Source organism: Tyto alba, unplaced genomic scaffold (assembly GCF_018691265.1).
Source record: "Tyto alba isolate M040663 unplaced genomic scaffold, T.alba_DEE_v4.0 Super-Scaffold_41, whole genome shotgun sequence".
NCBI lineage: Eukaryota > Metazoa > Chordata > Aves > Strigiformes > Tytonidae > Tyto > Tyto alba.
In genome coordinates this window covers 17,827,356-17,854,951 of record NW_024881317.1, presented here as the reverse complement: position 1 = coordinate 17,854,951, position 27,596 = coordinate 17,827,356, and the positions used below count along the sequence as shown (strand labels likewise).

Below are 27,596 nucleotides of genomic sequence, written 5' to 3'. Positions count from 1 at the left end.
AGTTGGGAGGAGTTTCGATTTCTGTGCTCTAGAACTGAACCTGACTTGAAGGTAAGTACAAAACATAGAAATCAGTAAGCAATGGGAATGTATCTGCAGGGGAAAACTCCTCTATCCCTTTTTGCAGTGCTTACGGGTAGCGTTCTCCAAACCACATAATTTATGTGAACAGAGAAGAATCATGAGTTTAACTTGGTGTCAGAGTCGGTTGTAAAATCTGTTATTGACTTCTTGTCTTCTGCATAGTATTCCAGGAGAACACAAAACAGGCAAGTGTACCATCTAGAGGATTTTAAATGTTGGCAGAAAGTTTGCATAAAAATTGTTGCTTTTCTTCTTTAAATAAAGTTTTTTAACTTAAGCGATTACAAATAAAAAAAAAAAAAAAAAGGAAGTTGTTTCCAGACATAAATTCAAATTATGGATATGCAGCTACATCAAATAACCAACTACTCCCTGACTTTTTCAACAAAGTTTGACCAGCTCCATAGCCCTTTCTTTTTGAAAAGATGACTCATCACTTGCGCTGGTAATTTTCCATGACTTCCAGGCTCTAGCTGGGATTTAATACAGTATCCAACACTTCACAGAAGGCTGGTTAATATGTTACCAAGCATGTTATAAATTTGCCATCAGAACTAAAGAATTTGTAGGGTTGAGGGAGTGGGATGCATCCATGAAGAAAGGCAGCTCTAAGGCAGGGCTGTGCTTATAGGCAGGCAGTGCTGATTCTGCTCCAGCATCAAGCTCTTTTATCTGGACCAGAATCTGGCGCAGGAGGAAAGCGCCTATCCTGTGTTCATGTTGGCTCCACACGTGTGTCTCTGTGAGGTACCCACAGATGTCGATGGCAGTGGTGGCCATTAGGTACTTGTCACCTGAAAGCTGGATGAACACACTGAGCTCATTTTCCATGTGGCAATTAAATTCATTGCCGTCTGGTGGCCTCTGAGGTATTTGCTGTGCCTCTGGCTTAGATTTGGACAGTCAAGAGAGGGCTGTGTATCTTTGTAACGGATTAAACCTGTACAGCAGCAAGTCCACTTTGCCTTTGGCTTCTGCTGTTCATACACAGACTCTTGTTTTTTGAGGAAATTACCAGAGAAGCCAGGAGCTCATTAGCTGTAGCATAAATATCTCATGCATCTGGGCTTCTGAGATTTATGCACAGTACTGTTGTAACATTTGATTACCAAAGTAATTGAAAGCAAATACAAGATGCAAATACTTCAGCATCACTTTTACTGTATACTGCGTCATATCATTAACATGTGGCTAGCATCAAGTAGTTCATATCCACATTACCCTGTCACATCTAAAAACCTTTTTAAAATTAGAAATACCATTCATTAGAAAAGACACTCTGTAGCATGCCCTTATTCTTCCAATTGTTTTATCATTCATAGGATTTGCCTTCCTGAGCTTAGAAATAAACAGATACTCATCTGTTTGCAAAGGTTTGCAAAGAGGTTCTGTGTATTTAGAGACACAGGGGCAAGTGTCTCCCAGGCAGGAAAGATATGATTAGGAAATTGTACTGAATAATTCCCAGGGATTTTTCCTAGCAACAATCCTTCCCCGATCGCAGTCATGCTTACAGGAAATGGCAGTTCTAAGTTAAAAAGTTAATTTTTGTGTCATACTCTCCAAAGCAAAGAAGGACCTAAAAGGGAGGTGCTGCTTTAGATAATGACAGCTGCCCTCTGACATGTTCCACTTCTGTTAGATATTTCACACAAATGTTCCCTGTGGTGTCAGGAATTTACAAGCTGGGCTTGGTCTAAGATGAGATGACCCCTACAGTATAAAAATTTGTGTGTGTAATGGTGAATGTGAATTGTGGTTGAATAGTATGGAGCCAGAGTGTTTTTCCTTGGAGAGGGGCGAAGATGCCATTCATGTCTGTGTCGATTGCAAGGTGCTGTGCAGAGGATGCTGAGCAGAGACCCTGCTCTGAAGCAGTTGCTGTTTGGAGTGAGATGGAATGTGAACACATTGATGACTGAGGAAAGGCTTTTTTTCTTCTCCAGGCAATGACAACATTAACACTGATAGAAGACTGTTGTAATGCTGAGGGATGTGAATAGAAACCATTGCTATCAGTAAATTAATAGCTGAATTTTGAAAGCATTGCATACATTGTTCTCTCGTGTTTCATCTCCCATATCCAAGAGGGCAGGGGTTTTTTCTGAGAAACCCCCATCTTTGTTCATAAAACAGATTTTCCAGCCATATAACAGCCCTGTACTTCAGGCAGATTATTTTTAGGACCTGGTGAGGGTGCTACGTAACTTGGCTGTGATTTTTCTCTTACTGCGTAACTTCATGCACGAGACTGGGCAGAGCCTGTGCCGGTTGTTCTCAAGGTCCCAGGCAGCCCCTCCCAAAGCCAGATCCCAACACGCAGAGAAGCTGAGAGCCTCAGCAGAGATGAGAGCTATAAACACAGCCAGAGTACAGCTGCATTTTAAAGCTGGTGTTCAGCTGTGCCTTCACTCCTATTTAATAGCAGCTAAGTGGTGAAGTGCTGTCTTCTTGAAATGCTTTCCCTTGCTTAGCAAACAGCATGTAACGTACAATTTCTACAGTGACTTGTAGCATATTTTTACTCCTGAAATGTAACCCTTCCTTTTTAGCCCTCCATAATCATAGTGATTTTGTGGAGAATATAAAATACTCCATTCTTGGACTTAAGGCTTGATTTTTTCCTTATTTCCTTCGGCATGAATTATCCCTCCTAAAAATAGACAGGTGGAGTCCAGAAATATCCAGTGGAGCCTTAATGGAAGGTTTCTTACAGGGAAGCCAACAGTAAGGCCTGATTTATTCACCCAGTCTTGTTGTTTGTGTGGTCCCACCCTCCACAAGGTTTCTGTTTCCTGGGCTTGTGTCGTGGTTTAGGCCTGGTTGGCAGCCAACCACAATGCAGCAGCTCTCTCTCCCTTCCCCTCCGGCAATGAGAAGGGACAGAGAGCCAGGCTTGGGGTTCAAGATAGGACTGGGATGGGGGAAAATCCCCCTTTTATGATCACGAGCAAAAGGCAGACTCGTTAGGGGAAGAAAAAAAAGAACATACATTTATTACAGACACTACCAACACATAACAGAGTAGGACAGTGAGAAGCATTGCCACATCTTGAGAACACCTTCCCCCCACCCCTCCCTTCTTCCCGGGCTCAGTTCTGCTCCCGATATCTCTACCTCCTCCCCCAGTGGCGCAGGGGCAGGGAATGGGGGGTGCAGTCAGTGCTGCCACTTCCCTTATCCTTGGTGAGGGGAATGTCCAGAACTTGTTCCTCCTGTTCCATCGTGGTCCCCCTCTCACAGGAGACAGTCCTCCACAAACTTTCTCCGACTTGAATTCCTCCCATGGGCCGCAGCGTTCCCCACACTGCTCCGTCATGGGTCACTAACTTCCTCCAACTGGATTCTCTCCCATGGCTGCAGCCCTTCCCAAGCTGCTCCGGCGTGGGACTCCCCCGCATGCTGCAATCCTCCCAGCACTGAATTACAGCAGCAGGGCTACCTTTTCCCATGAGACCCCGGCCTTCTTCGGGCACAGAACCTTGATCATTCGGGCAGGAACAACAGGCCATAAATCAATGTCTGCTCCACCGTAGATCTTCATGGGTGGCAGGGGGGGGGCCGCCCTGCCGTCTCCCACAGGATACAGGGGGGTCTCTGCTCCAGCACACCTCCCCTCTCCTTTCTTCCTCCGTTCCTCCACTGACCTTGGTGTTCATGTAGCTGCAGCAACTCCTCCTCACAAGTCCCACTGCCCGTCACCACATCCCTTCTTAAATACGTTATCGCAGAGGCGCAGCTGATTGGCTCAATTTCCCAAACAGAAGTGGAGCTGACGTGGAGCTGGGGGAGCTTCGAGAAGCTTCTCACAGGGGGACCCCCGATAGCCCCCTCCCCTGCCACCAAAAAACTCCACCACTCACTCAACCCAGGACAGCTTGCCTTTTATTAGCTCACCGGGATTATTTAGTAGAGCTGCTTGCAAGAGCACGTTAAGGGGAAACCATACCTTACCCAGTCTTCAGGGAGGGTTGGAGAAGCTGGGGAGTGCTGTGGCTGCTTTCAAACCCTCAGTCCCTGAGAGTGACTCCTCTCCCACAGGGAGGAAGGTGGATGTAGGTCATTTCTTCTGAGCCACCTGCCAACCTGCTCTGCCTTCTGCAGCCAGCCCACGCCTGCTGCCAGCAGCACGGGCATCTCCCTCGGCGCCAGCCCTGCGAGCTGGGGGCAGGCTCACTGCGGCAGTAAAGGATGGATTGGCAGTCATGAAGAAAACTTTCTTCTTCCTTCTTCTTGTCAAGTCATACTGTTCCTCCCAGTGGGCTGCAAACGGCAGTTTGCATGGCAGCCCCGGAGTGGGAAAGCTTGGGAATTGTTTTACAACTTCCAAAGCCAACACAAAGGTTGCGTGTTAAACCAAACCTGTAAGGCCTTGCAACTTCATGGGACCTTACTGTCCATAATATCAAAGGGTTTGAGATAGTTCTCAGCACCATAATAGAAGCTAAAGAAGGAAACAAAGAAAATGGACTCGTCTCGGCTCTGATCAGTAGTAATTCTGCATTTTGGTGTAGGAAGTCTTGATACAGCCTGGGTTTGGGGCCAGCCACTTGTCGGGGTGCCCATCTCATTACTGCTCTCTGGGAAGATCATAGCTGTGATGTTGCTTTTTAGATGTACGTAAGCTTCCAAATGTGGCGTTTTGAGAGAGAGTCTCAAAATGACATCTTTTTTTTTTGCAGAGGATGGGGCATGAGGCTTGGGAGAAAAATTTCAGGGTCTTTGAAGTGCAAAGCTTTGAAGTTTAAAAAAGCTTGCAAATTCCTGTTGCAGTTCACTGTCTGTGGAAAATTGGGAAGGTAAGACTTTCAACCAAAGAGACTGTATAACATATATAAAGTAACAGACGGGGGAAGTGTAGCTTCCAAGTTTTAGCTGTTTATGCAGTGGTGGTGAAGGTGAACTTGATTGAAAAAGTGTGTAACAAACAAGATTGTCGGTCTGTGCCGTGTTTCTCTTCTACTCAGAGGCTTTGAGTGCATCCAGATCGCTGACATAAAATGCATGTGTGGTGGAAGGGGGAGGGAGGAATTTCTCTCTTCCCGTTGCTATTGTGTTTTGTTATGTTTTGTGTCTGTTCAGTTTGTCTCCAGGATCAGAGAAATGACTCAGAAAGTTATTTCCACAATAGGAGAGCATGGGAAAACACAAACATTGGTCTCTTAAAGACACACAGTCCTGTTTATTACTCACTGACATGCCTTACCTTCTAAGCTGTTGGAAATGCTACCACGTGAACTATCTTTCTCTTCCTCTAGACACCCTTTGGGATTTTGCGCCTTAGGCCTTTCTTCTTTTCTCTAGAAAATTACATAAAATTGCCCTACCCTCTAATCCTTCCTCATTTTTCTCTACTTATCTTCCCCCTCTTTACCTTACCTTCCCCATTTATTGCACCTTTCATCTGTTTCCCACATTTTTTTTATATCATTCCTCTTATTATGCTGCTATACACCTCAAACTCTCCCTCTGACCAGCACCATCTCTCTTGTCCTTCAACTGGGCCTTTCTTCTCCATGGTGTTCTCTCATCCACCCACTTGGCATATTGCACCTTCCCTCTGGGAAATGTCCCAGTTGCAGCTGGTGGGCCTTGGGAAGAACACTTGGGCTAGCTCTGAACAAGCAGCTTGGGCAGTGTAAGCCTTTGTGACCCTGTGCAGTGTACCTTACAAGTCCAAGTGCAGCAGGCTCAGACCTGCTGTGTTGTGCTCAGGCCGGCATGTTTATACAGTGATGCAGAGAAGAAATGTCAGCTCAGCAGAGACCTGCCAGCAAGTGTCTCAGAGCCTCTCAGCCCAGCCCCTGATGCTAACCCCTCTTTTCCTGTTGAGCATTTGTTCCAGCCAGTGGGAACCAAAGATTAAATCTGTCTCCTGCCAGTGCTAACCAGATAGGACAGGTTGATCCTTTATTTACAATTATGATGAGGCAGAAATTACACTCTAGAGATTTTTTCTACTGGTGAGGTAGAGTTACTACTAAGCTCAGTGTTTAGGTTTTGTTAGCAGACTTTTGGGGCCTGTTCTTGCCTAAAACCCTACTCAAGTTTTACTCAGTTATTTTCTTCACTTTTTTTTTTTTTTCCTCCAGATTTGTTTAATGTAATCTTGTTCTCTGAGTTGCCCAAAGCATGAATCTGGCTCCCAAAGCCAGTGTTCATTCAAGCTTCACTCCTTCCCTCTTGCTGCTCAGATGTTTGGGCAACCAGACTCCCCTCCCTTGTCTGGTGCATGGATTGAGAAATCTATGAAAATAATCCTTCCCTCTCTATTCTCATAGCCATGCCAGCAACACACTGTAGCTAGCTAGACACCTGTGCTTGCCTGATTGAATTACTGTTTCACTTTTCTACCTCCTCTACTGCTCTTAGAAAAGCTCATGTGATCTCTGGCCATCTTTGAAGATGCTGCCCAGCTTGCTTGATCTGAAATTCTTTAGGAAGCCCTATGCATGTTCTGGTGCCATATGAGCCTTTCTGGTCAGCTGCTAGAAACACTCAGCTTGTCTCATTGTCCTCACCTCTTTTTTATTTCAATCTCCATCTTCTCTCACTTTTCTCTCTGTTTCTATTGACTGTGGATTTGTATTTATGTCACTTTAATCTCTTGCAGTCAACTAGCAAAGCATGCCATGGGTGCGGTTCCTTGAAAAGCTGGGGCAATGAACCTTAAGGTGGACTGCTTTGAAGCCAGAAATGATACACAAGTAAATGTCAATGGGAAAATCCCATCCTAATTCTGGTAGTATTATTGCTTCTCTTCTGAACTGTCAGACTACTGCCAAGCCTATCAACACTTCGTGGCAAAAGCTTAGTCACAGGCAAGACAGAAACCCATACATTTAGCTACCTGAGAGGAGAAGTTTCTTTTGCAGCTAAGAATGTGTTAACATACACGTTTCAGAGTGTGGGTGTCTGGGTGGGGAGGCACATAACATTACCATACCAGCACAAGAACTCTATACTTAAACTGAAAATGCATATCCTGTTTTAGAAGTATTTGTTTCTCTTTTCATTATTCTAGAAAGTTTAAAAAGCAACATTTGCTATTCCGTTATCAAACATGAGGTGGATCCTTCATCTAGGGGGACTTCAGATCTACTACTCTTCAGGGTCTGTTTTCACAGTGCCAGAAGTGTGGTGTGACCTGTATTTTTAAGAAACTTCAGACTCATTCCATCACAGAAAAGAGGAGCAAGAGTCTGTATCAACTTTCTCCAGCATCAGTCAAAAAAGACCCCTCAAAACCTTCCCCCCTAGTACAAACAGTGAATTCAGATAGAGCAAGTGGCCAAAAAACTGAGTAGCAGCAGAGGTTAGACATGTCACACCCTTTCCATACTAGCAAAAAGCAACTGGACTTCTGAAGCAACTGCCTAGCCTATCTGTTTAAGGGTGAAGATTGAACTAAGAATTGTGAATGGGGTGGGAGGACATCTGAGGAAGCATTAAGGGAAAGACTGCCAGCGGTAGGGTGATGTTAGTTACTTCAGTGGATCTGAAATGGAAGTTCAACAGACTGACAGACAAGGGCTCAAGGGAGCTTCAACTCACTCAGGTATTAGATGGTTTATCAAGATTTTTGCCTAAGGATTCTCACAACCTGAATGTTTCAGAGAGTCCTCTGACTGGGATTTTCCAGTTACAACACAGACATTGAGAATAAGCAGTGAGAGGCCCCATCATGCTAATGTTAGTAAAAAAGAATGAAACAAACCTGTGTTTTTCTGCTGGACAGAAGCATTTTGTCTTCTGTTCCAGTGAGGGTTCAGTAATAAAAGAGTCAGCATTATCCACTGCATGTGCAAAGAGTATGTTATTCTCAGATATCAAGCCCTTAAATACTGCACAAACTTAATTAAGCATTTATGTGATTTAGCTAGTTCCTCTGTGTAAGTTATAAAATAGCAGTTGATCATAGACACATACAGATGTACAAGCTAACGGTGCACGGTCAGAGATAACAAGTAGCACTGACAGTTCAACATTGTAATGAATACATGGGGAAACCTGCTATTAAAGATAATGGCTCTTCAAGTTATTTGTTCTGAACAGTTTTCATGACCCCTGCACAAGAAAATGTACTAATTTTAAAGTAATTCCCACAATTGCCCCTGGCTTAGTAAGGATATTTTAGCTCTCATCCTTCAACAGTAGTTCACTGTTTTTAATTATTTTTGCGATCGGTTATAATGTTCTATAGACAGATATTCATTATAGGGCACAAAATTGTTTTCCTGGGGGTGTGGTGTTACTTTCAAGGGAGGATAAAGGCACACATCTGCCATTGCCTCATGTCTTTGAGAAAGTCACTCAAATCTTTTGTGTTTCAATTTCCTTGTATTTAAAATTAGGAAAGAACATTTCAGGATGCTGTGAGATTAAATTACTACTGTTTTGATAGGACATTGCCACTTGCAGAGACATACTAGAAATCTCCAAAGAACTGGGCTTTGAAAGAAAGGATGGTTGACTCTGACCTTTAAGTAAGGCATATTAATCCCATATCCATCTTATAAAGAAAAACACATTATATACCAGCTTTGAGAAAGGAATTTCACTGTGCAACTATAAAATACTGGTTAAAGCAGAGGAGAGTACAAAACAAACATCGCAGAAGTTTTCAATGATTAAAAAAAATCCCATTTTAAGCAATAGCACTGGGTGTAAATTTAAACAAATATAACAAACAAGATATCAAGCCTCAAACAACAGAAATATTAAGAATTTATACTTTTTAACTGATACATAGAGAAGGAAATTAAGAGAAAACCGGTATTTCATAGTTATAAGTTTTATTTTGGAAAACATAAACGTCACTACCCATGCATACAAGTTAAGACAATATTTTACAGTTGTTAATTTTCTTCCTTTTTCCTTTTTTTTTTTTTCCTTTTTTATTGTTGTTGCATAGGACATTATCACAATATATAATCTATGCAGTACAAAATACATAAAAAGTTACAGCAGAGCAAGAATAGATGAACATATAACTGTACAACTGTAATACTTCAATGTAGTGATTTAAGGAGTTGAAAGGTGACCCATGGAAGCATCCATGTGCTGCTGATAAAACTGCACAAGTGAAGATGACACTGGTAACATTATAGTTCACCAAAGCTGGAAGTATATATGTAAACACGTGCACACTTACTGGCACACATATTCTCTGCCATGCACACAGGCATGCACTTGTGAAAAAGTACATGAGCGAGCACACACATGTCCCCCAGAATGCATATATACACAAGTAACTGCAGCTGTAGCCAGAGATGAAACTCAACCACAAATCTCAAAAAACAGGCTTAAACTTTCCAAATGCAGTGGTGTTTGGATCTAGGATTTTGCTTCAGACCCATCACAAGTTATAATGAAATGGATACCAATTTTTGCTCTGTAGACATCCTTTCATTATTCGGTGTGTAGTATCTACACACTGCTGTGTATTTATGTATACACACATGTACAATACAATATACACATACATACATATTTATATATATGTGTACATGCTTATATAAATCCATATGTATAAATATATTTTTATATATATATATATTAAAAAAACCTATACCAGTAGATGGGCTTTTGAATTCTATATTCTGGCTTATGGGGTAAACAACGATAATTCGGTTATTTTCTTCTGCCTAAGGCTATAGCTTTATCCCCAAAAGAGTTAAAAATACAGACATTCATCATACCATTCACTGACATAGACTGTATGTTAGCACCCAATGCACAAACAGATGGTGTGATGGAGTAAAAGAGCACCTGAAAGTCAGTTTGTAGGCATCACCTGATGAAGTTAGTAAATGAAATGACAATGAAAAGGCAAAGTATGCAAAGCTCATTTTCCTTGTTCTTTCTTCACAAACCATGTTCCCCAAAACAACAGTGCAATTCACCCAGTATAAATTGTGGAATTCATGGCAAAGAACTGGAGAAAGGCAATTGTGAATGTGAATAGTTAGACACAGGTAAGCTCATCACACAGCATTTTACTGCCTGGCTGCATGAAACACAGACAGCACTGAATGTCTGGATAGAAGGTAATGAGTTTTTAAAGGTGTACAGAGGTTCTCAGAGATAAAAGTTATTGCAAGGGTTAATGCCTTAAAGAGGGTAGGATACATACAGGAATCAAGTGTTACCATCAAACAGAGGTTTCTGATGACTTGTTATAAATATATACCTTTGCAGTTATGTAACATAAACAGATACTATGCATATATTATAAAAGCAAGGAACAACTAATTTGAAAATATAAACAAATCTCACAATAAAATCCATCTGCCAGGAGTTTACCAGGACTGCTTTCTAAGAAGCAGGATGAAAACTGAATTCATGTGGCCATTAATGCACTTTAGGCCTTTACACAGGATGAGGTTAATGGAAGGGGTTAGTGAGTTTCTAAGAGCATCTTTAGTTTCAGTTGAGTGGTGGTAGTGAAGTGATGATTTTAACTTGAACCCATTTTCTATAAGAAGGCAGTTAAACTCAACTCTTAGAGAGGAAGCTAGAATCATGGCTGGAAAGAAAGAAACAAACTTTCAGGGCTTTCTTAATAAAAGTAAATTTCATTCTGAAATGAAAGGAAAAAAAGAATTAAGGCAATTTTGTAGTTTGTGGGGATTCAGTTCAATTGACTGCACAGGGAAAGGAGGAGGCAGAAGGAGAGAGATGCACACTCCTCCAAATGGAGGACTGTGAAGAAATCTGCACCTTGCCAGAGCGGTATTTCCTGAATGTGCAGTGTTTGTTGCTATGCCAGGAGACTGGTTTAGGTTATACCACTGGGTGAAACAACAAAAGGGTAAAAATCTGAGTTTAGTTTGGATAAGCACCCAGATTTCAAAACATAATTTGAGCTGTTCAGACTTCTCACATCTGCAAAACTCAGGAGGAACCATCATGAGAATGGAGTCATGACCTTGCTGATTCTTCTGCTTCTTTTCTAGCATCTGGTAGATGCTAGAAAACTCCAAATACTCTCCATATGAAAATATTACGAGAAGTTTTGTTCACATTCAGTTTTGGGAACTACTAGTGGTTTGGAATTCATCATTTTATCCTAATGCTATCACATATCACACATTTACTGGAGATACTTAAAACTAGCTAGGTTTTTAAAACACAATAATTTGGCTGTTCAGCCTAACACACTGAGGTATATACAGCTAAGATGTAAAAAAAAAAAAAAAAGTTTTAATGACAAATTTCAGAGGATTTCTTGAAAGCATAGCTATGTTGCCTATATACAGTCTCACAGCCTTCTCATTAGAGGCACTGGCTGAACTGGACATTAGATTTTGAACCATTTTTCTTTTCTGCTTAAACTTGGAGAATTATTAGCAACATCTATGAGAAATATACATAAAATGCTTACTTTACTGTTTGAGTTAAAGATCACATAGTTCTTACGTCACTCAGAATAGGTTGTCCCATAATCTTTATATCCTGTAATCTCAATGCTAATAAAACCTGGTGCAAGTATTCTTTCTCCAAGCTATTAAAACAAACTGTTTGTAATGCACCCACTGATACATGCTGAATGATTATGCCCTAAATAAATGGACTGGAGCGGTTCCTCCTTTGCTAAAGATTAAATGATGCTCTTGTTGGAAAAGATGATTTTACATCAAAGTGATCTTAGAATATGAAGCTTATGATTTTTGCTGATACTTAGTTCTCCTTTTGATTTTTGTTCCTCCCTACACACATACATGCACCCCACACCCCCCAACCTCCCCCATATCCCTCTATTAAGGTATAATGATCATGAAAAATGTGTTTATGACTTGTTCTGAAGTATGTGCATGAGACGCAGCTGACGTGTAGAATTCCTTTAGCTAGGTATCTTAAATGTCTCTTCACTAACTACAGCACAAGAGCACTTTCAGCAGTTACAGAAATGATTGGAATGTGAATTCCTGTTACCTGAATTGTATCAAATTGTTAACATTGTGTATCTCAGTAGATGAGATTTTTATTAAAAAAAGAAAAAAAGAAAAGAGGAAATCTATGGAGGCAAACAGATCTGGCTTTCCCCTAACTCACAGTGGTTAGGCAGCTCATCACACAAACTCAACAATATTTGCTGACTTGAAGAAAACCCTTATGATGTTATTTCATTTTCTGTGAAATGAAACAGTGGAATTGTGCCTCACATGACTTTCAATTCAAAAGGGGAAAACTCTGATTTTATAGGGGTGAAATCTGAAGCAAATGAACTTGAAAAAAATACTGAAATATCTGCACTTTGAACTGTCTCTAAGTATTTATCCATACAACGAATAGAATGCACAGTATTAGGAATAATGTAAATACCATTGAAGTACCTATGACACTACTTGGAAATCTATATTAGCCTCTCACAGTTAATATACAGTACAATAAAAACTTGCAAAATTGGATCAATGCAAAGCAGCAAGTAAGATACAGGTTCATTTGGAATCTGGAGGCATTCACTTGATATCAAGTGGCAGGTTTGGCACAGAGTGTTTCTTTTCACTGTGCTATGCTTAACTGCATTTAGACCCTACAGTAAAAACAAGAAAACCCCAAAAATTCCAGAATCAAAAGGACCTGAATTTATGATATGCACCATCAGACTCAGCCAAACAAAGGAAAGTATATTTGCTGCCAGTGAGGTCTCCAGTACAACACAATGTTCCCGGTCTTTTACTATATTTTCTACCTTATGAAACATAAAAATCTACCTCCTAGTGCTCTATCTAGTGTCAAATATTTGAAAGTTATTGAAAACTAGCCAAGATTCCCTTTTTGTTATTAAGCGGTTACTCAGAAATGAACGTACTTTATGCTGGTATGTGTGTTTTTGAGAAACTTGTAGTAGTGATGAGCTAAAATGTAATTTTATTTTAAAACTCAAAAATGCATATTTTATTTTTCCAGTCAGAGATATCTTATGATTTTCACTTCCTTTTATCCGTGACCACGATTGTGATGCAGCAGGATGCAGAAACTATGTCTTAGCCAATCTGTCTTGCTAAGATACAGCTGTACAGGACGTAAGTACCTTGATAAAAGTTTTGGTGGGCATTGGTTCAGCTATGTTAGTTCCATAATTAATTTTTAAAAAAGGAGAAAAATAATAAAGAAAATTGTTCAAGTCAGTGTGGTTTGATCTTAATATTCTGTTGGTCCCATACTGAACAGGCAGTGCAGAGAGCTTAACAACTTGGAGAGAGTGACGACAGAATACCTCCGAGATTCCATGCCACATTGCAATAAAATGTTACCCAGTGTAAATATGTTTCCTTGTGATTCAGGTTATTTACTTAAGGCATCTTGTTTAGAATTTTTTCTCAGAATTTTATCTAGCATGAAACATACAAACAAGCAAGTTTATCAACCTCGCAGAGATTTTTGCAATAGGAAGTTGGTTTTGGAGAATCTTCAGCAAGAAGTAAAAAGATGGCTTGCTACCAAAAGCAGAGGGCAGCTTGAAGAAAGACAAGACTCCTGTTTGGACACTCCCCAGTGTAGGTATATCATCAGGAAAACAAACAATGGAAGAGTCTGGTACTACATTCCAGTACTGGTTTGTTTTTTGTATTGTTTGTTTTTTATTTTTTCCCCAGTGTGTGAAAGAACCCAACAAAAAGCTTCTGAGTGCAAATATATTTACAGAGTAAGGCTGCGGTTAGGGTGTGTCTTCATTGTAATTATTGTGTAACATAAATATCCATCCCTGAGAAAGGAGAAGGGGGACACAATCCAACACAGTTGATTTGTAAGTGTATGTGTGCTCGTGTTGTGCAATCTGGTCTTACAAAACTACTTTGACACCTGAGGTGAATTAAATGGGTTGGTTTTCTTTTTTTAGATTTTCTCATTTTCTTATAAAGAATAATCAAGAGGATCTGTAAATGGTTGCAAAATGTATGAAATATTGAGACAGCAGGAGTCACTAAGTGTAACATGTAAGTCTGTCTGTCCATGAGGTTAGAATAGCCACTTGTGTGGTTGGGTGAAGAAAATTTGACTGGAAATTGCAGTGGGAGGCAACTATTTACTGATTGAAAAAAAAAAAAAAAAAAAAGGGAGGTGGGAAACTGAGGAGGGGAAGCGACAGAGTTTTTTTAATGTGTGCAACACAAACAGAACTCCACGTTAGGTATTAGAGGCAAAGTGCTGACATCCAGTGCAGGTAGGTCTATGGGGAACTGGCAGGACTAATCGTCGGACTTGAGGCATCTGAGCGGCTGTAGTCACTGACAGACCCTGTTCTTGAGCTGCTTCCACTTCGCCTCTTGAGCATGCTTGGGTGGAAATTGGCATGGCGACGGGCATGCTTTGTCAGATGGTCGCTGCGCATGAAACGTTTCTCACAGAGAGGGCAGCTGAACTTCTTTTCTCCAGTGTGAGTGCGGTAATGGCGGGCCAGCTCATCAGAGCGAGCAAACTTCTTGTTACATCCTTGCCAGTTGCATTCAAAAGGCCGTTCACCTGCAGAAAGTAAACATGGCATGATTAGAAGGGTTAGCAATGTCTTCCATGGTTTTTTTGTACACAAAGGTTAGAGTAGGAAGGTTGGGAGCAAAGTCGATGCCAGTTGGCAATAACTGGATGGAGAAGGTGTTACGCTCTGCCAGACAGGAGGACACTGTGGAATTCCAACACACTAAAAAGTACTGTAAATCAAACTAGCTATACCTTCTTTGATAAATGGATCTTCAGGGATGCTAGGCTTCTGATCCTTTCACAGATGTCACATTTCATATCTCTTGTAGTCTGTTGGACTTGACTTCTGGACTTTGACAATATCTGTACTGAGCTCTACAGACTATTCAGTTACTCCCCCAAGCTGTCCCTATGTCTGAATAACTCAATGCTGAAGTTCAGAAGGTGTGAAGAACTATCTCTCTTCAGCTATCAAAAAACCACTTATGGTGAAATGGCAATTCTGAGGCACTTCATGTGAGGCTCTCACCCTGTATTCTCCACAACCATGCCTGTGTTGCTTGCATTTGCTATGTGGTCTGAGAGTTGGATCTGGCCTGCAGAACTGAAGTTTCTTATCCCTGAGCTGTGGCATTTTTTGGTAAGGTAATGGCCCTTGGATGTTTCTACTGCTCAAGTTAGTTTTCTCTGTGTTTGTTTGCATTACAAACGGTGTCAGCAGATGTTCTTCACTAGAAGGACAGTCTCATGAAATTATTGCTTTCAGACAAGGAAGGTAAGAGCTAACATGCCAATGTTTTGCTTCTGCTATTGACAACATTGTGAAGCAAAAGAAAACGGTACCTTTTCTGCTAATTAGTTAGCATGGCATCAACTGCTCTTTTCTACGCTGAGCATTTGGTAGCCAGCAGTAGGTATGACAGTCCAGTTCCTAATGACAGAAGAGGTTCTGGAGTGGGCTCGTTAAGATCTGTGTTATCCAGCACTAACAGTCAGGTGATGAAGGTATTACACAACTTATCTCCCCCTCTCCTCTCCACTGCACATCAGATCTGGATGAAAACATTCAGGTTCCTACTCACCTGCCTGATTTGATGTTGTTGATGATAGTAGAGATAACTTGTGTGCTAAGCCAAAGAAACTGTGGCCTTTACTCCACTATATCTCTACTGTCCCATGTTCTCCTTCCTAGGAATTACTTTTTCCCCTCAGTCCTCTATAGTCTTGATTTGATATCTTCTTGGTAATTGCCTTTAAGTTTCTTGGCCAAGTAGTTTTCCCCTCCATGCACTCTCTGACAGCTGGCATCACTCTAGGAGTGGTACTAAGTTCTCTAGGGTGCTTCCCAGCTTTGTTGAGGTTTAGCAATACCTCCTGAAAGAAAAGCTGTGTTGTGAGGAAATGCTGGATGCCTTGTGTGCAGATACGAGAGTCATTACTGTTCATAAAAAATTAGTACACAGTCTGGAACAAAGTTGCTGTGGGGTATTAATTAAGACAAGACCTAGCTGCTGCTCCAAAACCACATGTGGAAATTCACAGACTGTCATCAGTCTCATCTCTCAAACAGAAGGGATGTGGTTTTCTGTGCAGGTAAGTTATATAAATGCCCTTTTACAGGAAGTAAAGCAATCAACAGAATGAGAGATTATATGAATTGATTGCCTAATCTCATTAGGGAACATGCAGCCACAGTGCAACTTTCTTGCATAAGCAGTAACCCATGGACATGTTGTACTCCACAAAGAGCTTTCACCATTAAAGTGGCTGTACACAGCACAACAAAGATTTTGAGCTCCATCTTAGGCAACGCTGAAGTCAGAATTTTACCTTTTCACAATGGCTGTAGAACTTGATCCTATAAATTAATGTGAAAATGTTATAAAATATCTTAAATACTGCAGGAAACATGTCAAGCATGTGAACATGTATACTGAGAGTCTTAACACTATGTCTTGGCAGCAGCACTACTTTTGTGCATTACGTGCAGGTCTCAAAGAGAATTAAGTCTCCAAAAGATAAAGATGCTTGAAAATAAAGGAATCAAAAAACAGTTCAGGTTTCTTTACTCTTCAGAGAGGCAGGCAAGATATGTCTTTTAAAGATAAGGAATATTGTAAAATTTATTTTTTACAGTTTTAAATAGGTTTGGATTTCCATGTTCCAAGTCCCACTGAACTGTAACCTTTGTAGCTCCTCTGCTAGAGCACATGACATCACATAACTTGTGTTTAGAGTTACACAAGCTGATGGAAAAACATCACATTCAAGAATTAAGTTCAACTGATCTTAACTGAAAATTACACAAGAAAGAACAATTTTTGGCTTCTTCTTGAACTCCACCCAGTCCAAAGAAAAAAATGTGTGTAAAGCTGCATTAAGAAACTTGCAGTGCTCACTGAGTAAAAGTACATAAAATCTGCAGGTGCACTGACTTATGAATTCATTTCAGTGGCAGACCTAGCTGCTCATGCCACTTATGTTGTCTGCCAGAGTTGCCTGGGCTATAGAAACACCATTTAAAAAAAAAGTGCATTTCTCCTCTCTTGTTGGAAGGGATTCATAAGCAAGTAGAGCCAGCCTGTTCTTATGATAATATATAAAGGTCCTTTGTACTATTCTATATTTGTCAAACATTATATACACTGAGACAACTGTATGTAGTTATGGGAAATAGAAACTGCAGAGATGGTGAACCAGATCTGCTGTCTACTAAGCTTAATTTGTACCATACTTGCAGTGCATTCTTGACTTTACCCTAATCCTCACATAGTTTTAAGGAATCCTCGCCTATATAGTGACACTCCTACTTCATCAATTCCTCTATATGATATCCAGCATTTGTATAGCAATTAAAAATTATACTAAGTACTGTGTAGGCCTGAGCATGCTTAAAATAGAACTTATTAATGACTGAAATGCCAAAACAGGTTGAGACACCTGTGATACCAACCATTTTCAGAATTACAATGTGAAGATTAGGCAGTCGTATCTGAAAAATTTGAAATGTGATATCCACTGCCCTACAGATTAGAGTATTATTAAGTCAAACCACATACTGGAGGCTATTTTTTCAATTTAACTCATGCAGTAGCTCTGCACATTATGTTAGCATCTCCAAGCATACGCCAAGGCCGTGAAGTAACAAAGAAATTTGTATCCTGGGAATTCCACAAGTGCCTGCAAAACCAGAAACAGTAAGACAGAAACAGCTTTCTGTGATCTTTAATCTGTTCTGCTGCTTTGCAGAACAGCATTGAATGTTGTTATGAAAGCAGACTAGAAACTTGAACATGCCACTGCATGCTATTCTTATATTTCTACATTTTCATATTAAGGGTATATTTGGAAACACAGATCAGCAGGCTGGGTGGGGAGGATGGGAGGCAGACAGTTAAACAGAGATGTGACTGAAGCAGTCATCCTCTAAAAGAGGAAATGCTATCCTGGGAAAAAAACATTCAGTTAAGCAGACTGTGTTTCTTGCGATTGGCTGTTATTTTAAAAAAAAAGATAAAGTGTCATCCTTTGATAGCACTGATCTGTACTTACGAATATTTTAATTTCTGTTATTCCCTTGTTTATAATCAATCCCTTTTGCGTAGCCAGAAAACAAGACCTTAACCTTCTGAATGCAAGAGAGAGAATAATGCATAGCTTTGATGTTACACGAATAGTGGTTTCTTTATCGAGTATTTAAAAAGGGATCAAAAAAATTCCAAAGCCTCACAATTCCAAATTCTTACAAATTGAAACCAGTTAGTTTTAAGTTAATGATTTTGGGGGTGACATTTTGTAACCAAACAAGCAAAATGTAATCATGGTTTTTGCATCCACTTTTGTGTGTCTGTCCAACATATTTTGAATGTCTCTGTTACCTTCAACCACATCTAACAGAGGTAGCAAATTCAGTGGTATTAAGCTTGACTAGTTCCAGAAAACTGAGGAAGCCTTAGTAATGTTCTCAGTGAAAATAAAAGTTATAGAGTGAATTTGCCTGTCACTAGACACCAGAATCCCAATATCGGAGTGTGGTATGAATGCCCAAATCCAAGAGAAGCTTCAGTCAGAGTTCACACGTTATTAGGCACTGGGACGTAACACTTCCCCAAGCCCCTAAGACACACAGCAACAAGGAGCTAGGCTGCATTAGTAGCTGCTGACAGAAGCGTGCATGTTCCTGCTATTTCCATTACCTGTGATGTGACCTTTTTTTAGGAACTAGTGTTCTCAGATTTCCAGCAGGCATGGACCCAGACATCAAATACAACCTCACTTTGAAGTGTGGGCATCTTTATCTTAATCTTAGAAAATCCAGTCATTACACTGATAAATTACTGGATCTTATGTTTTCTGCGTGCCCAAGAAACTACTACTGAGCAGGAGCTGTAACAGCTACCATAATATGCGTTATTTAAATTCTTGGTTTATTTTCTGTGCCTTTACGTTTTCGTTGAGTTATTTAGACATATTAATATTTCTTGAAAGGGGAATTTCCAAGCAGCAAGTTTACATTTTAAGTGACCGGGTGTTATTGTTTGCTCTAGAAGTGCTTGTATTGCTCCATCTGGGAGCACAGATGACACCACGTGACTCAGCTGTGTAAGCACAGTGAGGTGGAACAACTCAAATGACAAACACACGTTCAGATACTGTACTGATAATGGCTACAATGCCAGAGAAATGTAAGTAGTGCAAAATTCCTCCCCTAGCCTTACCCACAGTCAGGTTCGTCCAAGAACCAAAATAGCTGATTTGGTGTGTTCCGTGCAGCTATCTGGTCCCCCTGAAAAATATTACCGCATGCCTTAAATCTCAGTTTATAGCAATTTTAGCTACTTTACTGTATTTTTATCAGTCTCATCTGCTTCTCTTTTGCCAAGGCAGACTCATTCTAGCCTTTTTATGCTTTTTTTTTTTTTTTTCCAGGACACTCCATCACATAATCTTTCTGTTGTCTAAAATACACATTCCATGGCTTTACTGAATCCCTTTTTAAACTGGGATGCCCAAGCTGAACTGCTCTGTTTGTGTGTGTTTCTATAGGTTAGGACTTTTAAAATACCCCTGTTTTTTATCCTGCATTTTTGCAGAGTGAATTAAGAATCTGAAATTTGAACCTGTTATCTTTACCAAGTCATTTTCTGCCTACCATGTTAACTCCTGTTTAGTTCTCACTTTATCTCTGTTGAGTGCATCACTGTGTGTTCAGTACATTAAGCTCTGTGTTCTACTCCCAGCTAAAGCCTAGTTCCAGATCACTTCATAGAAACAACCAGTAAGTAGCTGAAAGTTATGTTCCAGGATCTGGAAAACAAATCTTACAGCAAATTGGCTTTAAAATGAAATGTCCATAAATTTAATAAAAATAAATATTGCTATATCTTTTGCTAAGGTTTTGAATTAAAGACTAGAGCTAAAGGCTAGAGCTATGTGGATAACTTATTTTATGCTCAACTGAAAAATTAAAAAAAGTCAAACTGCAGAGGAATTCAGCAAACCAAGAAGCCCATAGTAATTTTATTTTTGGTTGACCAAAATGTTTTACTTATTTTGGGGTAGGTTTTTGTAATATTATTTCAATTCTTTTAGCTTTGGGGACAATTTTCAACACAATGACGATACTAATCTGAAGTGAATCAGTGAAACACATTATCAGAACTTTTCTGAAGTAATAAAAAAAAATCAGCCTAAATTATTTGCTGAGTTTAACTGACATATAGTTCTGTTCTTCACAAAAGACTACTTGTCAGTGAACAACTGTTCACCAAAAATATAGATTCTATAGTTCTCACTAATAAAGAAATGCAAAGTTATTAATATTCTTCATTAACATTTCTTGGCAGCTTTTCCTCCATGAAGATTGAATGCCTGGCATTTTTGTTAGGTGACTAACTGGAGATTTGTTCTTCTAAAGGAACAATTTAATTTGTGTTTTCAACTTCCACTGGACTCCACATCTTTAGAAGCCCAGGGGATTTTCAGACAGCCAATAAGGGTAGGCTAACCGGCCAAGTATAAGGACCGTGAAAGTCCACCTTCCCCTTCACAGAGAAATCTTGGAATAAATTTTAGATCTATGCTGAGAATATGACTGAGAATATGTCTTCTAAGCATTGCAATGTGGCCCATGGAGTCTTAGGTGATTCCCTACAGCATGTTAAGTACGAGAAACTTATTTTTTAGTGTTACACTAAGCTGCTTTGGTTTTCTTGCACATTTGTCCTCTTGCGTCATTTTGCAGACTGTTGGTAAGTGATGCAACCCTTCAAAATTCTGTGTCTGAGTTCACCCTTCAAAAAGTACAAAGAAGCACTATTGGCATGGCAAAGAAGCAAACAACCCAAAGTCCATGCCAGAAAGACCAAGCATATTTTCCAAACATATATTTTTATGATCTTCTCTGGACTGATGTAGCATGTTACAGTTTGTTGGATACAGAGTGAATTGTATTTTGTTTTCTCCTCTCTAGCTACATTTACATTGTGTTCTCTCTCTCTCTCTTCCTCCGTTTAAAGTACTCCAAAAATTAGGTAATCCTGCTGGGCAACTGAGAAATTAAATTCTTTCCCATTGATTGAAGACCATAAAAAAATAATGAAAAGCCCTTCAGGAATTCCACAGTTTGAAATTCACATCTGTGTCTGCAGCCCTGAGCACTGACTCTGCTGCTACTTGTTTTACTGCACCCCTGTACTAAGATACGTAATAGTTGTCATCTCTAATATTAGGCTTTCTCCTGTGCAGTTTGTCACTTCCTGGTTTCTGAAGAGTTCATACTTTGTCTCTTCTCTCTTCCTTACACAACCCTTCCCTGTCTTGTATGTTCCTTCCTCTTTTGAAACTACAAAAATTTAGTTGCACTAGGCCAGGGGCTTGTTAAGCTCTGAAGTCAATTACACAGACTACGTCAAAACTGGGACTGTGTAAACAGTTACATTTGTGTGTGTTAAATATGTTAAAGAGTTTTTCTCTGGAAACACAATCAGGTCACTTTAGCCTCCAAGATTCCTTCCTTTTATGATGGGGTGTAGATACATAGACACAAATCTTTGAAACACGACCTCTCTATTAGAAGTAACAGAAGAGCAGAAATAGCTGAATAAAGCATTGAACCAAAGGTGCTTTTATAATTTTCTGAATAATTCATTGACCTAGTCATATGCTCACTGCTTACTTAAGAATGTGTGCATCTGACAACCCAATCTGATGCATCAGTAGAATCCAGTGGAATAGAAAAACCAGCAGAAAGACAACTCTGAAACTAAAGGCTGAGAAAGTCAAAGTGAGGGAACAGAGGTATGTGTAATTTGTAAAACACTCTTATGACTTAAAAATTCCTCATCATTCTTCTAATCAAGGGTCACAGACTACCTGCAATTACTTGCAAAATGAAGGGAATTCATTTAGTGAAGGGAGATGAGGGCATCCTTGTCTTTACTGTCCTCCCCAGCTTCCCATCATAAAACTTCTAGTAACAATGACAAGAAGGTAAAGAAACAATAGTCTTGTTGATATCTAAGGCACTGAAATTTGGCAAACCAGCTCTAAATAATATCTTTATATGTGTACTGCTGAAATTCTGTGAAAATATTTAATGCATCCTACCTGATTCTGATTCTCTCCTTTCACTCCTTTGTAAGTTACTTCTAACAGTAAGACACGGGTGATGCCTTTGAATACACTAACCATCTGTCAAACAGCAATGCTGTATGTCAACATTGTTTAGCTGTTTGAAAAAATACATATTATGTGAACTATTCAGCACATCCACCACAGCACTCTGCATGATGGGGTTTCATAGCAAGGCTACTTGTGCTCCATGCCAGTCTTCCTCACCTAAAACTCCAAACTGTTTCTTTCACATATAGTGAGGCTGTATTTTTGCCTCTCCAAGCAGCTAATGATTGTATAATCCACATACATCTTAATTTACTTTGTGCCTAAACTTGTAGAGAATGCTCTCATTTAACAAAATAGTTATTAATGTATTGCTTTCTTTAGTTACTAATGTATTGCTTTCTTTAGTCAGAGTTGTGTCGTGTTTGAGGTTGTAGATAGGGTTAGTTGCAACCTAGAGAGGAAATAGATGGCAGTAAAGTATGGTGTCAGACAAATGTCACCATTCTAGTCATCCTTTTTCTCACTAGTCTGAAATGTGGCATACTTAAAGGAATGAAAGAGTGAGACAATAGGAAAAGGCTTGCAGGTGAAATTCTGTGGCCTTACAGTGAGGTCGGCCAACGTGGTTGCAAAGTGTGCCCCTGGCCACTTCTAGGCCTATAAATTATAGCAGTCTCTATGAAAACTCTCCTCAAGCAAATATTGTAAGTTTAAACTAGGAACTCAGCATCACTTATACCATTTATATCATGTCTTTAGCATGCGTTGATTAGCTGCTGTAACTGCCACTTGGCTTCACAGCTCATACTAGAGAGATGAAAGAAAGGAGGAATCCTCTGTAGCCTAGGTCAGTGAACAAAACCAGCTTCCATCTCTTCCATTTCCTGACGCTACGTAGTACTGTATGTTGTACACTTGAAGGCCAGAATGCCCCACTAAGCTGGACATTGAGTGTGGTATTTTACTCCACTTTTTGTGATGTTCTTAGCAAAGCATGTCTGGAGGAGTTATTGATCGTACACAAATGCAATAAGAGCAAATCTTTTTGGATGTAAATTTGCTTGCTAATAACTTGGGTATTCAGGTTAGCTGTGTCAGGTAAGAAAGATATGCATATGTATGTTTTCTACTCACTGACGTATAATCTGAATATATCCCCACGTCTCAGAGGGCAGGTGAAGTTTTATGTTTAGAAAAAACAATGAACAGCTTTGTGGTAGCAACTGTGTCACTGCAATATCTTCTAGATGGCCTTGTCAAAATCTACACGGATAGTATTTTTCTTGACTCTTTTCTGTTGTATTTGCTGTAGCCTTGCTATGTGACTGCACTGATAGTGTGTACACCCTAAATGCACTCTCCGTATGGCAATACCTCTTAGACTGTAAAATTGTAATCAAAACTCTAGCTACTTCTTACAAAGGTAGCAATCCATCAGCCAGAAAAATGGTAATGTTACGCTATTATATGGGATGGTGTTTACAATGCACACAATTTCAAATATAAGGTATAAATCTCCTTACAGTTCTATATGGATTTATCAATGTTATCTAATGCTGCTTTTTCACTGATTCTGCCTTAACTCTAAAGCTTAACGTCTACCATTTCACTCTCCCAGAAGTTCTGAAGCACAACCAAAATGGAGACCTCCCATCTAAGAAATGAGGAACATCTGAGCCATTAGGATACTCATGAGGTTAGAAATTTATCCTACCTAGTAGGGACAACCTCCATGTCTAGGTGAGTGTGCAGACTCAAATGGACCCTGTCTGCTCCACATGAATAACTTCTATCAATCGTGCTTCCATTAAGTGCAATGCCTTTGTTTACATGGACTTTTGCCACATCCTATTATAAAAGCAGTATTTTTTCCTTCTGCTGATGAAATCTATGAGTAAACAATGCTCTTTTACTGAGTACCAATGACAGGCCTAACTCTTGAAAAACAAAAGGCAACAGCCTCAGTGTCAAAGAGCTTATGTTCTAAAATAATGCAAACTAAATGTTGGGTTTTCTGTCAAAGTTAAGCACCTGCAATTGCTCTATGTAATTTCTGTTCTGTAAGCCTAAAACTCTTACCAGGTCTCCTTATCTCTGGGGCATTAAATCCTAGACTATTGCTCAGTAAAACAGCTGAAATGCCACTAATTTAAAAGAGCAGCAACTTCCACTTGATTTTGTCTCTCCTGTGGCTTGTTCCAAGAATGGAGATCAATAGCTGACCCTTTGACTTTGCACTTAAATGCAAGATAATTAAATTGTGTTATGCTGAAATGATGAAGTGATGAATTCTGGGGAGAGAAAGATGTGTCTTAGCTATGTTTCATTTCCAAACCATACTGAAGTATCAGACTCTTTGCAAAAAGGGGGACTCTGGGGCTTAGTACAGTGGCCCTTTAATTACTATATTTCTCTAATTTGTTCTACTCAGATGTATGAATGTAAGAAAGGGGATGATTATTAAAACCTCTATTGTGAATAGAAAATAAATGAGAAAAACACCATAAATAGAGCCTCTAAACACATCTGGGTATTACTGAATGATAAACTCAAAGATGGGGGAGTTTTTTTTTTCCCTTTCCATTGGTCAATTATACTTTTTAATAAATATACGTCAAAAGAACACTGGTGTTATGCAACCAAAAAAATGTAGGTGCTGATCAGTAGATCTGACCTATTGCTACACTCCAGCAAAGGAACTGCAGACTAGAATTCTTGCCTTGAGCCAAAAACTTGCTGTTTAAGGGGCTTTCTTCATTCCATAACATACAAAGCTTGTGTCTTCAGCATAGGTCAGAGAAGTCCGGCCTCTTAAAACATAACAGAGACTAACATCAGTGAAGGTATGTGGAATTTTGTTCTTTTTATGTACTGTTGATGAGCCAATTCACTTTTAAAGTGACAAGGGACTAGAGGAGGGCTCTCCAAGTATATGTAATAATATATACAGTGTTTTTATCAAACAAGTCCAGTTAAAACTTGAAAAAGAAGGTCATAATATGGACCTTGATGACTATATATGCTAGACTGAGATTGTTTAGTCCTTTGCTGTCTCATGTTACTTCTGTTCTAGCATGCTAGCATGCTGATTTGTTGTCTGCTACAAGCTGATGATTTCAACTGCACCACTCTCTGTTAGAGCAAATAAGGTGATTAATGAAAATGTTATGCAGACAGGAACTGAAGCCAAGAAAGAAAACTCCCCAGACTTGATTCTCCCTCCTCCAGGAGGGAAAAAAAATCTTACCCATAGTGAACACAACTGAACTAAATGTGTCTACAGGGAATGTGTAGTTAAGATACCAACAGAAACACATTTCCATTACACACTGCTGTCTGGATCTGTCCTATGATACCTCAGAATTGCTCACTCTGTTACCCAGCCCACTCCGCAAACTCAAAACAGGCCCAGATCAGACATCTGACTATTAGCAGCTCCATGGGACCTCTGAAGAGTCTTATATTCCTTGGCATCCTGTCTTTCTCGAGCCCACTCTTACAGTGGAAAAGAAGATTACATGCTCACTATAGGATACTTCCCCCTCTTCTTCCTCTCTGTGCTACTCCTTCTTGAAACCTAGGATTATGTCCCAACAGAAGTGACAGTCTAACTGTCAAGCCATTCATTCTCAGTGGTGTGGTCTCTACACATAGAAATTACATGTGTAGCAGAATTAACTCATGGGTCAAATGGCAGGAACCAAAAATGCAACTTAGTGACTTCTAGACACCGTAAGTGCTTTTTTGGAGATTCTCCTGTGAAGGTATCTCCACAGGTAACTGTGTTCCTTTTTTGATCAATGTGATGATCTATCTTTCCCAGCCTTCAGGTTGGGAACACAGATTATTCCTTCCTCTTCTAACAACCCAAGGATCTTCTCTCTCTACCTGAAAATGCTGAGTTTTAGTCCTTGTTAGAAAAGTCTAGACTAGACTTAGATGGTCTTAAGTTTTAATTTATCTGAGTTCTGATCTCTGTGGGAGGTAGGAAAAAGTTAGATCAGACCTAAAAACATGAACCTGAAGATGCTTGTATTGCAAGAATGTTTGAAATCAAACTGAAATATCACAAACCATCCCTGTCTGTACAATGAACACACAGAAATTACCTCTGTAGTGGTTTAGACTGCTTTCAATGAAAGTCAACGTCATAAATCATTTTTGTGGTGGCTTTCATAAAAAATTTGCACAGTAATGTTCCTGACCTCCGCCATGACAATTTAAATGTTTTAAGTGGGAGAGCAGTTAAATAGGTAATGAGAAATTATATTCATCTGGTGTGGACTGTGGGTGAATTCATGCTGAAATTGTGAAACTTTGGCTCCATGATCTTTACCCAGCACTTGTGTGAATAACTGCAAAGAAAGAATCATATGACCCCATGAATTGGTCTTTTCTCTGTTGACATATCAATGATTTTTTTATTATTCTATTCTACTAAAAACAGAAAAGTACTTGTAAAAGGTTGTCCTGCTATGCAAAATAACAGACTAAAGGATTATTCATCCAAACTGGAACCTTTACTTTATTTATCTGAATTCTGGAAGATGTTGAATGTCATCTGCTTCCAACTGAAGTCCACATACTTTGGCATGAATAAATATTGCGGGTAGGTTATGACATTTTATGTGCACAGCATCTCCCAGGATTTGGGGACAGGATGAGATTTCAATTTGCTAGAAGCCAAGCAAACAGAAGTTAGTACAGTTGTCTTTGGCTGTAAACGTGAAATGTCTCTCCGTGAACTTTTGAACTGTTTAATCAACAACCTCACAGTAACACAGCATGCATGAAACATGGGACTTCAGCATTTATAAGGACAGCTAAAGTTGTAAAGCTGAGTGAAAAATCTGATACTGAGAGTTTATTGCAACTGCATGGAGGAGAGAGGGAGTGGGAATTTCCTTTTATTTTTATTCTCATTCTGGACGGATTGTTGTGTCAGAAAGCAAGGTGGGGCTGAAGTAGTTTATGAGCAGTAACAGCCAAAGACCATATGGAGCATCCAGCTCCAGGGAACAAGCAGCTCTGGAAAGTAGTTTTATAGACTGATAATCAAACAGTAAGTCTGTTGCTTGACACCAGGCAGCAACCATTCAAGGTATGCGTAAAGCCCTTGCATACCCTTTAGAAAATCTTCTGCCCAGATTGTAAAGTCACACCTCCTGTTTAAACTAAGATTGAAGTTTTTGTTTTTAATAAAGGAATCATATTCTATGACCACTCCAATGTGATCTCTTTTAAAGCAGGTCAACTTTTTAGAGAAGACAGTATTTGCAGTTCAACATTCAACTCTTGCAAGTCTCATTTATGTGTTCTATTCTGACAATACCTTCCCAGTTTATTTTGCATCTTCCCATTTAGCAGTCTCCTTCAACCACAGCTGTATGAAAAGAAAAAAAGAGCACCAGTTAAGTGTTCCTTTCTAGTTTCAGCTTGTTTTCCAGTCTTTTCTGCATGTT

At 39.7% G+C, this 27,596-nt stretch overlaps 1 protein-coding gene across 1 annotated transcript in view; it reads right to left on the bottom strand.

Annotated features, from left to right (window-relative positions):
• Positions 1–8,862: 8,862 nt before the first annotated feature.
• Positions 8,863–27,596, bottom strand: part of KLF13 (Kruppel like factor 13) — a 35,123-nt gene continuing 16,389 nt past the window's right edge. The window contains exon 2 of the mRNA XM_009975935.3: positions 8,863–14,556. Within this exon, the coding sequence (XP_009974237.2) occupies positions 14,264–14,556 (293 nt within the window). The 3' untranslated portion in view covers positions 8,863–14,263. The remainder of the gene's footprint in view (positions 14,557–27,596) is intronic.